Source organism: Bos grunniens, chromosome 20 (genome assembly GCF_055505025.1).
Source record: "Bos grunniens cultivar Pamir isolate PY7600 chromosome 20, Bosgru_T2T1.0, whole genome shotgun sequence".
NCBI classification, from domain to species: Eukaryota; Metazoa; Chordata; class Mammalia; order Artiodactyla; family Bovidae; genus Bos; species Bos grunniens.
In genome coordinates, this window is record NC_141184.1 from 12,707,223 (window position 1) to 12,726,116 (window position 18,894).

Genomic DNA, 18,894 nt, shown 5'->3' on the forward strand with positions numbered 1-18,894 from the left:
CCCTTGCTGCCCACACTGTGATTCCCCAGGGCCACCCTGGCCACTCCGGCCCCTCTTCTTCCTCTGGTTTCATTGGTTTAGGTTTCCCCAACCAAAAAGATCCTAATCAACACATGATTGGGGAACACATGTATACCTGTGGCGGATTCATTTTGATATTTGGCAAAACTAATACAATTATGTAAAGTTTAAAAATAAAATAAAATTAGAGGAAAAGAAAAAAAAAAAAGGAATGATAAATTCTGCAGGAAGCATTTACTAGAAAATATATTAAAATCCCTGGTGGCTCAGTGGTAAAGAATCTGCCTGCAAGTACAAAAGACACGGGTTCGATCCCTGGGTAGGGAAGATGACCTGAAGAACAAAATGGCAATCTGCTCCAGTATTCTTGCCTGGGAAACCCCATGGACAGAAGAGCCTGGCGGGCTACTAGTCCATGGGGCTGCAAAAGAGTCGGACATGCCTTAGTGACTGAAAAACAATACTAATGAAAATCCATGACCAATATTTACGGAGTTCCCTGATGGGCTCCTGTGAGCAGGGATTGGGGTAAAACCTATGCAAGATCACAGCACCCCACGCTTCCCTGCACCACCTCTCATGTGTTCGGCCTCACCTGTCTCTGAGGCTCTGGACCACTGTCCTGCCCCGACTGTGGCTCTAAGACATCTCTGGGTGAGCACTGACCACCTTCGCATACACACAGCCCACAGCAGTTCTGACTTCATTTCCAGCCGGTGTGCCTCTCACTTCCTGCCTGGGGTTCCCTGTTGCCACGAGACACCTGGAATCTGCTTGTCACCCAAAATGCACAACCAGAAGAGCAAAGGAATTCATGTCAGTGAAGCAAACACTCACAGCGGGAAAGTGTAACATGAGAGAAGCTCTCCCTCTCCCCACAACCCCACTTCCCCACCCCTCAATCCACCCCTACCGCCCACCCCTCCCACTGTTGCATGGCTCTAGGTCCAGGCTGCCTCGTGGCAGACAGTCCCAACAGACTTTACCTGGAAATAATTTGGGACATACTACATTACACATGTTCCTATTGGTTTTCTGGCTTCCCAGGTGGTGGTAATGGTAAACAACCCACCTGCCAATGCAGGAGACCTAAGAGATGCAATTCGATCCCTGGGTCGGGAAGATCCCCTGGTGAAGGGCATGGCACCCCACTTCAGTATTCTTGCCTGGAGAATCCCATGGACAGAGGAGCCTCGCAGGCTACAGTCCATAAGTTCACACAGAGCTGGACACGACTGAAGCAACTTAGCATGCACGCATGCATTGGTTTTCTCTCTTTCCCTACCTCACTCCGCTTTCTCCTCACACGTGCTTTCCTGGGATTGCACTCCCAAATAAATTGGTAAGACAAATCCACAACCAGGCTCTGCATTTTTTAGAGAAGCCATTCCAAGATGTCCTTGCTTTAAATGAAGTCTATGGTCAAGTTGGGCTTCCCTTGTGGTTCAGTTGGTAAAGAATCCCCCTGCAACGTGGGAGACCTGGCTTCAATCCCTGGATTGGGAAGATCCCCTGGAGAAGGGAAAGACTACCCACTCCAGTATTCTGGCCTGGAGAATTCCATGGACTGTGTAGTCCATGGGGTCGCAAAGAGGTGGACACGACTGAGCGCCTTTCACAACATGGTCAGGTTAGAAGCTGAATATGGTAGAGATGAAAAATTCCTAGTTTCCTTTCTGGGTAACTGAAGCTGCAATAGGACACAACTGGATACAAGACATATAAAGCAATTCATCCGCCAACGAGTGGGCTACCCTGAGCGCTGCTGTAGGAAGGTATCAACAATCGACTTCTCACACAAGAGAATGAAAGGAAGGGCCTATTAGCAACTGATGAAGTTTAATGCCTCATTATCCACCAAATATGAGAGAATTTAATAGGATGCTTCAGTGGGAGTTCTCAAATGATGACTGCTTTTGCCTGGAGTAAAAATGAACACACAGTGAGTGAGAAGCCTGTCTGTCACCGGAAAACAAAACCAAGAGGCCAAATTCAAGGAAGCTACTTCCTTGACAGCCACTAGGTGGCGAGCTTAACCATCTTTTGGATTCTTGACCCAATCACTCCAGCATTGGCTCAACTGTTCTTAGTCTGGAAAGAATTTGTTAGTTGACAAAGATCTTTTGTACTTGCAATAATCTGAGTGCAAGGACCCTCTAAATTTAAAAGTTGAGAATTATTTTATTATAGATAATATATTATATATTTTATTATATAATATACATATTTATATAAATATATTGTTTATATAATAAATATTTATTATATGAATATAATATTATATGATTATTATATAATCATATATTATATGATTATATAATAACATAATTATATTACATATAAATTACATTATATGTAAATATATATTATAATAATTATAAAAATGTTATATAAATAATATATTATATAATAACACACAATAAAACAATTCTCAACTTTTCTCAACTCAGTCGTGTCTGACTCTTTGTGGCCCCACAGACTGTAGCCCACCAGGCTCCTCTGTCCATGCGGATTCTCTAGGCAAGAATACTAGAGTGGATTGCCATGCCCTCTTCCAGGGGATCTTCCCAACCCAGGGATTGAACCCAGGCCTCCTACATTGCAGGCAGATTCTTTACCAGCTGAGCCACCCGGGAAGCCATAGATAAGATAAAGTTCAGATAAATGTAAAGCATAGAGACCATCGTAGTTGTCTGTTGGCTGTGTGTATTTTTCTCTTGCTGCTCCTTTAGCTTCCTGCTCTCAGGAGGGCTGCATTATTACAGTGTTTGATGAGGCCATTGGCTTTGTTTTACTTTACTTTGAAAGGATATGGGTGTCTGTTGTTTATTTTTTTTAATACTTTAATTTTATTGGAGTGCAGCTGATCTACAATGTTGTATTAGTGTCAGGTGTACAGCAAAGTGACTCAGTTACACAGACACATATATCCACTCTTTTTTAGATTCTTTTCTCACAGAGGTCACCGCAGAATATTGGGCAGAGTTCCTCGTGCACTACAGTAGCTCCTTGCTGGGTTTTCTATCTTATATACAGCCGTGTGTACATGTTTATCCCAAGTTCCTGGTATACCTCTCCCCGCCTGCCACATTTCCCCTTTGGTAAGCATGTTTGTTTTCAATATTTATAAGTTTGCTTCTGTTTTGTAAATAAGTTCATTTGTATCTTTTTTCTAAATTAAATTCCATATATAAGTGATATCATATGATATTTGTCTTTCTCTGTCTGACTTAGTATGATAATTTCTAGGTCCATCCATATTGCTGAAAATGGCATTATTTCATTCTTTTTTATGGCTGAGTAATATTCTAAACACCAGAAATGTAAATACAGGCCACAAGGACTAGAGACTGAGCCTAATTAGCTCAATCAGACAAGACCTGAAATCAAGGGGGGGGAAGTGGCAGTTTTACAACCCAAACTGCTGGGACGGCTCCCTCAGCCAAGCCGTACAGGTAGTAAGTCTTAGTCAGCTGAGGAAGCAACCTTGACGTATTCCAACTGTTCTCTGTAAACTAGTATCCGCCTGCCAACCCAGGAGACTCGGGTTTGATCCCTGGGTTGGGAAGCCCCCCTGGAGTAGGAAATGGCAAGAAAATTCCTAGAAAATTCCATGGACAGAGGAGCCTAGCAGGCTACAGTCCATAGTGTCGAAAAACGGTTGGACACAACTTAGCAACTAAACAACTGTGAAATCGGCTAAGCAACTAAACAACTTAGCAACTAACAATTTTTCATTGCACATAGTATCAGATCCTCTTTACCCATTAGGTGTTTGCTGTTTAAACAAGGTGCTTTTATAACCAAAAAATCTCCTTAAAAGCATTTCTCAAGTGAAACCAGGGCAGAAATGGAAGCCTGAAGACACAGAAAGGGCAAGGTGGGGGAGGCGGGATTGGAGGATGGGAGCAGAGGCGCAGGGGTATTGTCATAACAATGACATATACACACATATGTATGTATTGTTGTTGTTCAGTCACTCAGCCGTGTCCGACTCTCTGTGACCCCATGGACTGCAGCACACCAGGCTTCCCTGTCCATCACCAACTCCCGGAGCTTGCTCAAACTCATGTCCATCTAGTCGGTGATGCCATCCAACCATCTCATCCTCTGTCATTTTCTACTCCTCCTGCCTTCAGTCTTTCCCAGCGTCAGGATCTTTTCCAATGAGTAGTTCTTCACATCAGGTGGCCAAAGGATTGGAGCTTCAGCTTCAGCATCAGTCCTTCCAATGAATACTCAGGGCTGATTTCCTTTAGGATTGTTTTGATCTCCTTGCTGTCCAATGGACTCTCAAGAGTCTTCTCTAACATCACAGTGCAAAAGCATCAATTCTTTGACACTCAGCTTTCTTTATAGTCCAACTCTCACATCCACACATGACTACTGGAAAAACCATAGCTTTGACTAGATGGACCTTTGTCAGCAAAGTAATGTCTCTGCTTTTTAATATGCTGCCTAGGTTGGTCATAGCTTTTCTTCCACGGAGCAAGCATCTTTTAATTTCACGGCTGCAGTCACCATCTGCAGTGATTTTGGAGCCTAAGAAAATAAAATCTGTCACTGTTTCCATTGTTTCCCCATCTATTTGCCAAGAAATAATGGGAGCAGATGTTATGGTCTTAGTTTTTTGAACGTTGAGTTTTAAGCCAGCTTTTTCACTCTCCTCTTTCACAATACATATATATTGTTGTATATATATGTATAAATTATTAACATAGGAAATACTTTACAAAACCTTCATAGCTTCACAATAAGAGATTCGTAAAATAAATTACTATAGAGGTATTCAATGCATTAAAAATCATGTTCAAGAGACATTTTAAAGAAATTGAAACACTTATGATACACTGTAAAATGACAAAAATCAGGCTCCAAAAGAGTAAGAATCAATTTTTGTAAAAAAAAAATGTATTCAATAAAAACTAAATTGTATATACATGTATGTGGGGAGAGAGGGAGAGAGAGAGGGAGATTGTTTCTGAGACTGAGAGGCTGGCTTATTTATTTTTATGTTCTTTTTGCTTCTTGTGTTTCCTAGGTTTACCTCTTTCTTATTTTCATTTTAATTACTAGCATTATTCTCCACCTGGCCCTGTTCTAAGCACTTTTAAATATCAGCTCACTGGATATTCACAACATGTTTAGGAAGTAGTTACTGTTACTTTCTCCATTTTTATAGGTTAAAACATTGATGCCCAGGGATGTCCACTTACCTACTGAGGTTAAGGCAGGAGACAGAAGCCCTCCCCAACCCCCAGATAAAGCAATTTGAGTTCATTCACCATGGACTGAAACTCCAAAATATCAAAAGCAGGATAATCAAGACAGGAGGCTGGTCAGGGCCCAGATAAAAAATAAGAGACCACATATTTCTTACTCTCTAAGTCAAGGAAACCCTCGAAACTAGAAAGTTCCTTGGGGGTCGAAAAAGGAGGGGGTCCCACCCCATAGTAAGTGATGTCAACTACCCATAGGCCTCTGGTGGAATCCATCTTGACTGACAGATGTCTGCGTGCACACACACGGGAGGATCCTGAGATAAACCACATACAGACACAGAACCAGACAAATCAAAGTGACTGGCCAAAGGAAACCTGGAAGAAATTCCCCATAAAAGCGATTTAAAATACCACAAGGACACGACACTCTCTCTGAGCCTTCTCATGTATCTATCCACATGTAAGGAGCTCTTTTCCTCCCAATAAACACTTTACTTGTCTCACTCTTTTCCATCATTGCGGAAATTCTTTCTTGCAAAGCCGAAGGGCCAGGGCCTGATCACCGACCACTGGTCTAGTGGCTAGGATTTGGAGCTCTCACTCAGTCTTGTGACCTGGCCTCAATCTCTGGCTGGGAAACCGATGCCCAGCTTCAAGTTGCTGCACGCCGAGGCCACCTGAGATCAAGGTCACACAGCTGAGATCAAGGTCACTGAGCGTGGGAGCCAGGATTCAGACCCAGGAAATCTGACTCCAGATTCTGTGTTACTAAATTAATATTTTTAACAGAGGGAGAGGGCTTCCCTAGTGGCTCCGTGGTAAGGAATCCACCTGCCAATGCAGGGACATGGGTTCGATCCCTGGTCGGGGAAGATCCCACAACTCAGTCTGTGTGCCACAGCTACTGAAGCACACGTGCTCTGTGGCAAGAGAAGCCACCGCAATGAGCCCGCACATCGCAAGGAAGAGCCCCGTTCACCACAACTAGAGAAAGCCTGCAAGCAGCAATGAAGACCTGCAAGCAGCACTGCCATAAATAAATGAATGTTTAAAAAAATAAATAAATAAAAAGAGAGAGAAAGGATAAAGAAAAAGGAAGGAAGCAAAGAAGGAAGAGAGGAAATTGCCTCAAGGGAACAATATACATTTGCTTTAAAAAAAAAAAAGAAAGAAACCTTTGAAAAGCATTTAATGCCTCCAAATTTTATTTTTAAAAGAAATTTGGTTTTTTAAAAGGCAAAGAGAAAATGTAAACTGAAAAAAAAATAGGTAACAAACATTGAATTGGCTAATCCCTAATAAATTAACTGCAGGAATCCAGAATCATGCAAACAAAACTGGCTTAAATAAGAGGCTCTTCTTCCCCCCCACTCACCCCCTGAATACTTGGTGCTACAGCTCCCCTCTTAGAGCACAATCCATTTCGAAGGGCTGGATTTACCTCTCTGCCCTGGACAAGTCTGGACTTTGCCTCTCCAGAGCATGCCTCAACGTGACCAGCACGAAAGTCATCTGTTTGGTTTTTTTTTGAACCAAGTTAAAAAAAAAAAAAAAAAAACTAGTAAAACAGGGGAAAAGGCGTAACACCCAAGCAGAAAGTATGTGTGTGCTGTGTGCTTAGCCAGTCATGTCTGACTCTGTGACCCCTTGGACTGTAGCCCACCAGGCTTCTCCGTCCATGGAATTCTCCAGGCAAGAATACTTGAGTGGATTGGCATTTCCTCTCCCAGGGGATCTTCCCCGACCCAGGGATCGAACCTGCCTCTCTTGTGTCTCCTGCATTGCAGGCGGATCCTTTACCCGCTGAGCCACTGGGGAAGTCTAAGCTGAAAGTACCTTAATATGAACTTTTATTCTATGTCTGTCTTCTTCAAGACCAAGGGCTGGAAATGAACCAATGATATCTTTCTGCTGCTAACACCAAACAGCCAGGTGGGCAGCCGGCTGCTCTGTGTGACTCTGTGTAAGGAGAGAAGGTGTCCACCCGAATGGCTCCCTTTCCTGGATGCATGCTTTTCGGGGTGACCAGACCCAAGGACTCAGGTGGGGTTTCAGGGAGAGGAAGGAAAGGGGGAGAAGAGGAAGTGGAGGGGAAGAAACAGGAGAGAGAGGTGACAAGAGCAGTGAAGACAGAAAAGAGATGGACGTGGTGGGGGAGCTCTTTTTCTTTCTTTCTTCCTTTTTTTTAAATAAAATCTGGGGGGAGGGTATGTTTTTAAATATTTATTTATTTATTTGGCCTCACTGGGTTTTAGTTGCAGAACTCAGGATCTTTAGCAGTAGCATGTAGGAATCTAGTTCCCTGACCAAGGATCGAACCCAGGTCCCCTGCCTTGGGAGCGTGGAGTCTTAACCACCAGACCACCAGGGAAATCTCTCATTTTTCTACTACTGTGGTTGACACGTCGAGGAGGGGGTCACACCCATATGTTGAAACTCACACAGTCTAAAAACAAGAAGAGAACTATCTCGTTCTTGTCCTCTGCCCCTAGGTGCGGACTTCAAGGCAAACATCATCTGCAGAGGTGGGGAATGTGTCTTGACCTCTTAAAACACACGGCCAGGATTAAATGTGGTAAAGAAGTCTGAGTGTCATATGTAACAAGCACTTGAGAGAATCCTTTCTTTCACCGCAATATCCTTCAGTACACACAGCAGGAATTAACAGACTTTGTTAACAATAATCTTAATATAAATAAAGCAAGTGCTGTGTGGGTGAAGACCCAAGCCCCCAAATCAACAAAGTCATGTCATAAATCCCCGAGGAATGCGACCAATGACATTCACCCCATTAGCTCATCCAGGTACCTGGCTCCCAGGAAGCAGGTATTTTTTTCAACAGTCAAGGATTAAATGGTTTTCAGAGACTCGTTCAAAGGGCCTCTCGACTCCACTTCACAGAACCAATGGTGTGCCTGGTCTGACCCACCAAAGATTGACTGGGTGGTAGTTGTTACTTGAGCCGCAGGAACAGAAATTGCTGAGCTAAACTGAGTAGCTGGGAAGAGCCTCGAATTCCCAAAACCCAAATGATCTGCACAGGATGACTGTCTACCTCCCAGCCCCCAACAGACACACTACTCCCACCATGTCCAGAATTTTTGCTGGTTTAGTCACTAAGTCATGTCTGACTCTTGCAACCCCATGGACCGTAGCCCACTAGGCTCCTCTGTCCATGGGATTCTCCAGGCAAGAATACTGGAGTAAGTTTCCATTTCCTTTTCCACGGGGATCTTCCCAATGCAGGGATTGAACCCAGGTCTCCTGCATTGCAGGCAGATTCTTTACCAACTGAGCTACGAGGGAAGCTGCCACCAAGTCCAGCAGACCCTATCAAAAAAAAAAAAATCCACCCAGAGACTTCCCTAGCAGTCCAGTGGTTAGGGCTCTGCACTTCCACTGCTGGGGGCATGGGTTCAATCCTTGGTCAGGGAACTAAGATCCCGGAAGCCACATGGCATGGCCACAAAAAAAAAAAAAAAAAGGAAAGAAAAACCTACCCAATTCCCAGATTACCCACAAAATTGCACATTTAAGAAATCCAGAGGAGGATGGAGATCAAGGTAAGGATGAAGGAAAACCCATGATATCTCTTTTCAGAATTTTTGCATCACTGTTTTTAATAGATCATTTGCACCTATCATTCATTGCTCTTAAGCCTTTGTCCAAAACAGATGAATATTTTAACCTAATATCTTTATATTTATGCATTCACTGGTGATGGCCTAAGTCCTGTTTTATTTCACTTTGGTGCCAGTGGCCTACAAATTTGCCTTTAAACATCTATTCTGAAGAAATTCCACTGCAAGAATACCTCTCTATATTTGGGGAGATCCCCTTGTAATGGAGCTGGCTTCTGTGACACGCTTCATAAAGAAATGCCAAGTTAATGGTATTTCAGGGCCACGTAATGTTATTCCCCAATACGAAAGGGAGATCAAGAAGGCAAGAATACATCACTAGCCATTTTTAAATCTTTATGGTAAATTTAAAATATTAGATCCCTGGCCATATATGAACACACAGTTACCAAAAGAGCTAAAACTCCCAGGGTGGAACTTAACCAGCCTCTCCTAAACCAACCATCACTCAGGCGCCACTAGATAATGACCCACTTACTTCCTTGGATGTCTTAACTATCCCAGAAACATCAGAGCTCTTTTTTGGGAAGTGGAAATCTATTTCTGTTATTCATTAACACCCTTAAAGCATATATAAGCCAATGAGAGAGCAGTGGGGAGTCACAAACACAAGATATGATCAAGGTCTCCAGTGAAGGGCCAGTGGATGCCCACTTTTTCCCTCAGCAGTGCCTGTCTACACTTGCTCAGCTTTAAAATGGAGGATCTAAAATTCTAACGCAGATCAAACCAGGTCCCAAAGTCACGATGAAGTTGCTGTTGCTCAGTCGCTAAGTCATGTCCAACTCTTAGCAACCCCACAGACTGCAGCACACCAAGCTCCCCTGTCCTTCACTATCTCCAAGAGTCTGCTCAAACTCATATCCTCTGAGTTAGTGATGCTATCTAACCATCTCAGCCTCTGCCACCCTATTCTCCTTTTGCCTTCAATCTTTCCCAGCACCAGGGTCTCTTCCAATGAGTCAGCTGTTTGCATCAGGTGGCCATAAGTATTGAAGCTTCAGCATCAGTCCTTCCAATGAATATTCATGATGAAGTTAATGAACAAATATAACCATGATGCAGATGCTACAACAGGTCCAGAAAGAAGTTAAATCTGCTCTGTTTTTATTACTCTCTCTAAAATTTCTCCTTAAGCAGGTGGAACATATTTTCAAGGTACATGAAGGGACTTGGGAGGGACTTTTCATTTTTAAGTAGGAACTTAAAAAGGTCTAGAAAGGTCTCCACAAGTCTGGGAAAAGGATGCTGGATACCCAAGGGTTCTGAGATTAACTTTCTTGGCAAAAAGAATGTCAAATATTCCACCCACTCTGTTATCAGTTGTAAAGGTAACAAAATAGAGATTACACAGAGTTTCAGTTCAGTTCAGTCACTCAGTCATGTCCGACTCTTTGCGACCCCCTGTACTGCAGGACTCCAGGCTTCCCTGTCCAACACCAACTTCTGGAGTTTGCTCAAATTCATGTCCATAGAGTCGGTGATGCCATCCAACAATCTCATCCTCTGAGGAGGCCAGTTTGAGGCTTTGCCCCACACTGATTTCCCTGTGTTATTCATGCCACCATAACCATGTGTGTTTTGTGCTGAATCGGTTTTCATTTTAACCTGTTTAGGATTTCCAGCAGTTTGACATGCGTGTCTTCCCAATGAGATGGTTAAACCTTTTTGAGAATGAAGACATGTGCTTTCAGTTTCTTTTATATCCCCCATGATGCCTTGTAAAGCACAGCATCTGTGGCAGGCATTTAACAGGATGTCTGGGACCCCACCACCAAAGCCAGTCCATGGGAAAACCGGGACAAAGGCAAAATTATTCTTTAGCTCCTTCCTTCCACCCCTTCACCCCTTCTCCCTTCCCATCCTCCCACTAGAGCCAAGAGCTCCCACATAAACCATTTAGCACTTACTTAGGCCAAAGTGGAGTGGATCTTGATTTAGTGGGGCCTGAGGTTTATGCAAATTGGGGGCCTCACATTAATAAAAGAGTTGAATAATAAAAGAGTTGAATCAATAAAAGAGTCACTCAGTCATGTCCAACTGTTTGTGACCCCATGAACTGTAGCCTGCCCTCCAGGATCCTCTGTCCATGGGATTTTCCAGGTAATACTGGAATGGGTAGTCATTCCCTTCAGAAGACCTTCCCGATCCAGGGATCAAACCCATGTCTCCCACATTGGAGACAGATTCTTTACCATCTGAGCCACCAGGTTTAAGCAAATTGGGCATCCCACATTAAGAAAGAGAGTTAGAAACACAAAATTAGGCATTAAAGCAAATATTTAGGTAGAAATAACAAATAAAATATAACAAATTACGAATTGCTTAAGGCTGGTAACACAAAAGCGAGGAAATAAATAACAGAATATTTGTATTAATTTCCTAGAAAACTTTTATGTCAAAATAGATATATACAGAAATATAGATAGATACAGTTTTGGCTGAAAACTCTTTGATCTCCTTACAACTTTGCAATGTTGTCTGTAGAGTGAATACAAAGATAATTTAGACCTTCCTTCAGCAGGACTGAATGCGATTTGTCTTTTATGATGAAGAGATCGTATGCTCACAACACGCAAGTTCCCCAGACAGAGGTATTGGCGATTTACTGTTTACAGGTTTGGGTCCTACAAACACAAGGATTTTGATCAAATCTATTTTGCACAACTTCTTTCCTAAAGGAAGAAAATGTATAGTGTGTTTACAATTATATTATTACATTATCAAGAGCAGTCATGACAGAACAGAATTTCCATTTTTCAGTAGACAGTGATGAGAAACCAGTGCTCCACTTCGGACATATCTGGTGATTAAAAGTTTTCCGTAGCCAGCTTCTGGCTCATCCATTTCAAACTGAGTCTCTCCTCTATGGAGCCCCTCTTTCCATGAAGCGCACCACAGGACACTTTTACATTGAACATGACCCCAGCCTTGAACCTTTAGGTCATGAGTCTGGCCAAGTGGACACAGCAGAAGGAATGCTTGGCAGAGACATGTAGCAAAATATTCTTGTGCTAGCACTTTGCTATATCCCTGCATTTAGGTAATAAAGATGAGGCAACTTCTGCCTTCTTCTCTGGAATTCTCTCTGTGGAGGCTCTCGGCCATCATGAAAGCAGTCAATTGCCCTGAGATCACCTTGCTGTGAGGAAGCCTATTCATAGAGACCAACCACATGGAGCCGTGTCTCAGACCAGTCGAGTCTGATGTGAGACACAGGAAGAGGAAAAGGGAGATGCCTGTCCAATCCTCGCTCCTCCAGCCGCTAATGAAAACCCCCCAGCTAAGCCCATTCCTGGGCTCCTGACCCACAGAAACTAGACAAGATAGTACAGTAGCTGGTGCTACTTTAAGCTAGTAAGTTTGGAGTGACCTCAAGAGCAGCAATGACAATCAGCATAACCTCCAACTTTCCAGAGTTTCCACACTCATCTGAAAGGAAACACTTCTAATATTGCTGCTCAGTGTCCATCTCAACATTGTTTGCTGTAAAATACGGATGTCAAATCCAGGTCAAGGTTCCTCCTGGCCCAGCTGGTCCTTATCTGAATGGCAGCAGCCACCTTTCTTCCAAGATGTCCCCTGAGTCCCCAACACAGCCCCTGACACTTGACCCTCTTTGGGGAGGGTTGCCGGAGTCTGAGGTGACTGCTTGCTCTGGGCTAAGCCTTGCTTTGCTTCTTTGTAATGAGCAATAACATGGACACTTCAGGACACCAATGGATCACAAATCCTTTTATTCTTTACCCTGAATAAGCTAAACAATGATCGGAAGTGGCCCACCGAGCTTTCAGCCCTCCAAGAGTAAGATTCTTTATTTTTTCTGAAGTCCAAGCAGTCCAAGGAAGTCCACGACCACTCCCTTCGTGATGGGTATGAGGTGGGTGAGGGTGGGTTGCCCACATCCCACATGCTATTGGCCCAACCAGGCGGCTGCGTCAAGAAAGAAAGAATTCTGACTATTCACAGTAACTCTCCTGGGGTGGAAATGTTGGCCCATGGGAACCGAATCATAATTCTACTACCCACCTGGGGTAGGAACAATGACAGGCTTTCACTACATGGACTTATTAAAATAGCATGACGTCTGGCAGGCGGAAACTTTGTCAGGAATCTGACGAGCATCCCATGCTTGCTCTCCCTTCCTCAATATGTATGATCCACCTCCTGCAAGACAAGCCCAAGCCACTTATCTGCATTACTCAAAACCAGTAAGCAGTGGTCACAATCTGCACATCTCATCCAGTCCCCAAAGAAACAGGGAGAGTAATCATTAATTGTGTAGTGAGTGTTAGGGGATCTTCAAAATCCTCAAGGAAAACTTGAAAAAAGCATCTGCAAGAAACCACATAATATATATTGTTGTTGTTCAGTCGCTCAGTCGTGTCCGACTCTTTGTGACCCCACGACTGCAGCACGCTGGGCTTCCCTGTCCTTCACCATCTCCCAGAGCTTGCTCAAACTCATGTCCTCTGAGTCGATGCCATCCAACCATCATGCTGCAGGAGGGGGAAAGAAAAGGAGGGAGGGGGAGGGAGACATGAAGGAAGGAAGAGAAAAGCAAGAAGAAATGAAGAAAGCGAGGGAGGGAAAGAAAAACGGAGGCCGAAAAGAATGTGTGTGCACGTGTGCTCAGTCACGTTGCGACACTCTGGACTGTAGCCCACCAGGCTCCTCTGTCCATGGGGTTTTTCAGGCAAGAATACTGGAGAGGGTTGCCATTGTCTCCTCCAGGGGATCTTCCTGATTCTGGGATTGAACCCGCATCTCCTGCATTGCAGGCAGATTCTTCACCACTGAGCCATCAGGAAAGCCTGGCAGAAAAGAAAAGCAACTCATACTCCTCCCCAGAGCCCTTCCACAGGCCTGCAAACAAAGTAGGCACTTTAATAAGTGTTTTTTTAATCGAACCAAACTGCTAAAGTATCCTCTAATTTCATCTTTCCTACCCCAGCCTCAAGCATGAGTTAAATCGGCAAGAAAGCATTCATTCAGATTCCAACCAACAAACCACCCGTGGGACTTGGCAGTGGAGTGGGCCTGGCCCTGAGGGTGGGGTCACACATATCCAAGCAACATCCTGAATGCTAAACTCCTCCTAGGAGCCTCATCCAATAGCCTGGGAAACCAAAATACCCCTGGGAGGCAATTTACTCTGGCGTTGAAGCTCTCGGTTTTTATTCATAAACAAAGTAAGGAGTGAGCAGTCGTTCCACCCTTTTGGGTCTATTTGCTATAAGTAAGGCTACAAAGAGTGAAGCTGAATGCAAACAGCAGAGAGGTATAAATAAACAGCCACAGTGCTCAGTGCCAGGAAAGAGCTCAGCCTGATGAAAGGAGAAAATGTAACAGGTGAACTTCCTCCTGACATTTCTCACGCAGCAGGAACCAATTCCTCGAAATAACCGTATTCATAGCAGCCTTTCTCTAATGCTTTACTGACCTCGGACAAAGGAGAAGAACAGCATCCTTGACCATCCCCAGGGAATTGAGAGCTCCATAGAGGTCACATTTCCCAGCTGTGACAATTTATTATGTCTCAGTGTCCATTTGCTTCTATTTTTCCTAAATAATATAACCACAGAAATCCACACTGAAACTGAGCAGGATCTTTGTACCCCTCTGGGTACAAAAGCCTCTCCGTGTCCCTCATCTCTTGTTTGTAGAAAAAGCTTTGGTCTCCTAGGCCTTCTGAGTTCCAAAGAGCAGGCTTAAGCAGTTACTAATTAGAGAACAGAGGGAATGCAGAAACAAAGGAAAAGCAGTCAAGCAAGAAAAGTAATGATAGCTTCAAAAGAGTCCTGTTCCTCCTCAAGGGATACGTATAACCATCCGAGCACATCTTTGCAGACACTAAGAGCCCCCCACCCACAGGTGGAGGATGGTGACTGCATGCTGACTACGTGCTCTAGACACCAGACTGGCTGGAATCAGACAGCTGATGACTAAGATATCCTAAACATCACCATGTTACCTCACCACCAACCAATCAGAAGAAAGTCCATGAGCTGCAGCCTTCATCCCAAACACTGCCTTTAAAAACTCTCCGCTGAAAGCCATCAGAGAGTGTGTGTATGTGTATGTGTGTGTGTGTATATATATATATATATATATGTATGTTTGCATTTTACTTAACCATATAACTTAAATATAGTGGTAAAGAACCCGTCTGCCAATGCAGTAGACATAAGAAAGAAAGTGAAAGTGAAAGTCACGTCTGACTCTGCGACCTCGTGGACTATACAGTCCATGGAATGCTCCAGGCCAGACTACTGGAGTGGGTAGCCTTCCCCTTCTCAAGGGGATCTTCCCAACCCAGGGATCTAACCCAGGTCTCCTGCATTACAGGTGGATTCTTTATCAACTGGGCTATCAGGGAACAGGAGTTCAATCCCTGGGTCAGGAAGATCCCCTGGAGAAGGAAATGGCAATCCACTCCAGTATTCTTGCCTGGAGAATCCCACGGACAGCAGAGCCTGGTGGGCTACAGTCCATAGGATCGCAAAAAGTCGGACACAACTGAAGCAACTTAGCACATATATATATATATATTGCATTAGTAGCCTACATTTTTCAATCTTAAAGTGAGCATAATTAATAAAACATAAAACAGTATGGCTTTAGACTAAGAGCCATATTTTTATATCCCTACAGAGATAAAACTTGATAAACTTATGTAAGATTATAGAATATATGAAGTTTAAATTAAGATATACAAAAATATCATTGGTTTATTGGCATTAGCAGTTGCAATGCCATCTGTCATTTCAGGGTCTCTATTTTCCTGGACAGAAAATGAGGAAGAGTCACTAAAAAGATTAAGTGAATTAACAGGTATTTGTCTTAATGAAATGCAACAGACATTTTGGAAATTCCAAATATTTATGGCATATAAGTTACATGAAAATAAGAGCAATAATATGAATCTATCATGGCAAGATGCTCACAAAAATAAAAGTTTGTAAAAGGTAAATATCTACAGAGGGAAGGAAACTGTTGAAGTATCATACACATAAACCATATGTATGTGTATGCGTGCTCAGCCACTCACCATATCTGACTCTGCGACCCCATAGACTGCGGGACGCCAGGCTCCTCTGTCCATGGGATTCTCCAGGCAAGAATACTAGAGTAGGTTGCCATGCCCTTCTCCAGGGGATCTTAGCCAACCAAGGATCGAATCTGCACCTCTTGCATCTCCTGCTTTGGCAGGTGGGTTCTTTACCACTGAGCCACCTCAGAAACCACATAAACTGTATACATTGCTCTTAATTAAATCAGTATTAAATTCATGTTTATTAAATCATGACAGGATGCACATTTTATTGATTAGCATACTATATTCCTATAGTAATACAGCTATAGCAGTATTAGTAAAAGTCATTCAGTCGTGTCAACTCTTTACCACCCTATGGACTATAGCCTGCCAGGCTCCACTGTACATGGAGGCAAGAGTACTGAAGTGGGTAGTCATTCCCTTCTCCAGGGGATTTTCCTCACCCAGGGATGAAAAACAGGTCTCCTGCATTGCAGGCAGATTCTTTACCATCTGAGTCACCAGGGAAGCCCAACATAGCTATAGCTAGTGTAAATGAAAAAATGTATAATGTAACCACAGAAATCCATATTGAAACTGATGGCGACCCTCTGAGGCCCTCCTGGGTACAAAAGCCCCTCCCTGTGCCCTGTTTCTTGTTTGCAGAAAAGGCTTTATAGTCTCCTAGACGTTCCCTGAGTTCCAAAGAGCAGGAATCACTTTCGAAGACAAAGGCAAAAACAAGTAGGCGAATTTTTTTTTCACCCTATAAAACTCATTTAAGAGAGCAAAGCCAAATGGAGTGAAACCTGATTTAAATGCGCAGAATTCCTTTCCAGCCCCCTCCCCACTGCCCTGTACTGAGGCGAAATTACAAGACACCAGGAAACCACCCAACAGGGCTTCCTTGAACACCGTCTGGCTCCCTCTCTCCAAGGGAACTAAACATTTGCTTTTGTCCAAACCCAAGGGCTAACGAGAGCTAGTAACAGCCAACAAACTTCACACAAAAGCGGCCTCCGCCACGCCTGGATATATCTGATGCTCGCTCTGGGTCAATGGGTTGCTTGGGTCCACGGGTGGGCTTTCCGCAGCAGGTTGATGATAAAATGAGAAAGGCGGTCCCTGAACCTGCGCTTCTGCACTTTACTCGCGCCCTGCTAAACATGATCGACCACCACAACCTCCTGAGGGAAACAAGCAAAACTCAGAGACCGGCAACTCTAGCCCCACAAGCTCATGAAAGCGTCTTCAGGCCACGCGGCCTGAATCTGAAGCCGGGAAATGAGCCCACCCATCCTCTCCCCGTGACCGCGTGGCCTCCGGGGAGTCCCCAGCACCCAGCAGTTCCGAGGCCGCGCATGCGCCGTGGCGGGGGCGGGGCGGAGGCGTGGGAGCTGCGCGGAGGGACAGTGCACAGTACCGGCTTGTCCATGGCGCTGCGCTCTGGTGCTCCGGCAGGGACACGCCACGGGTCGGGGCCCAGCTGACCGGTGCTGGGCTCTGTTGCCCACCCCTCTACCGCTGTCCCCAGCTCGCGCCGTTCCTAGGCGTCTGCTCGGGTTGCTTCTTGCTGGGCTAGGCCGGCTGTTTGTGGCTCATGTGGTTGCCATGGCGACGAGCTTTGCTCCGCCTGGACCAAGATCCCTCCTCCGGTTCCTGGTGCTCCTCGGGAAGTCGAAGTCCAGAGGGCATCGAAGTCCAGAGCACTTCATTGCCGCGCTCTCGCCACTGGTCCCACCAGAGAGGAAATTCAGTTTTCGGCTTCCGAGCCCCAGATGCCGTGTTTTGGCTGCTTTCCATCAAGTTTCTGTTGGCTCTCATCCGAAGGTTACTTCTGGCATCAGCCAAGTCCACTCATTTTGAATTTCTCTGCTGAGTTTTCTGTTTCTAGCTTCAGGAAAAAACGAATTCAAAAGGAGACTTAGTATGTTTCCATTTTAATTCCCACAGCTTCCCACAGCCTTGCCTTGTCCTGTGGTTCCTTGTTGCTTCCTTGTCAGGTAACTTCACAGCTGATGCTTTAGCCTAGGAATGAATTCTCTGGAAATGTTTAACCTGGAGGTGACTACGATAATTTGGTAAATGCTGTCTGCCTGTCAGAACAGCACCTGTACTGACATGTATGAAGTTTCCAAGAATTTTGCCCTAAAAGACTTCACAAAGAAAAATAAAAATATTTCCATCTCTGCAAACTGTCCTCAATCCTTGGGGCTAGGACTGCCCATTAGAAATATGTTTGCCACATTTGTCAGCTTATACCTCTAGGAGCCATGTTTTTAAAAGTAAAAGGAATCAGGTGAAATTGTTTTAGTAATATTTACCCCGTAGCATTGTTACCGAGTCCAGCTTTGCTCTGCTGACCACACAGAGGCCAATCCAGAGGCCTCTGAATCCAAGCGATGAGGTGTTGAGGCAAGGAATGTGACTGTTCAGACAGCCCATCCACTGCCAGCTGACAGAGAGGATGGCAGACTAACATCTCAAAATAACCGTCTTACGGGAGTCTGCCTGCCGATTCTTTTATGGATCACAGACTGGGGAGAGGGGGTAAGGGAACAGAGTAAAAAGGCCTTTTAATCTTAACAAGTGTCTCCTAGAATGGCAAGCTTCAGGCAGGAGGATGTTAATTTCCTCTCTCCTGCCATCTACAGGTGGACAGGGTTCTGAAAAAAGGTACCTGAACAGGCAGAGGGGCAGGATTCTCTGAGGCAGGCCCTTATGTATGATTAGAATAACAAAACCAATGGAAAGTAAGTCGAACAGTGTCAACAAGGTGTCAGGATAGACTTCTCTCTGCAACGGCATTGCTGACTCAAAGGACATGAATTTGAGCAAACTCCAGGAGATGGCGAAAGATGGAGGGCATGCTACAGTCCATGGGGTCACAAAGGGTTGGACGTGACTTAGCAACTCAACAATATATCCAAAACATTTCAACATATTATCAACATAACAGTTATTCATGAGATAT

General features: G+C 44.3%; 1 protein-coding gene across 1 annotated transcript in view; it reads right to left on the reverse strand.

Annotated features, from left to right (window-relative positions):
- DNAH5 (dynein axonemal heavy chain 5) overlaps positions 1-17,690 on the reverse strand; it is a 330,796-nt gene extending 313,106 nt beyond the window's left edge. Inside the window, exon 1 of the mRNA XM_086361232.1 lies at positions 17,344-17,690. Coding sequence (XP_086217358.1) covers positions 17,344-17,355 — 12 coding nt within the window. The 5' untranslated portion in view covers positions 17,356-17,690. The remainder of the gene's footprint in view (positions 1-17,343) is intronic.
- Between the last annotated feature and the right edge of the window lie 1,204 nt (positions 17,691-18,894).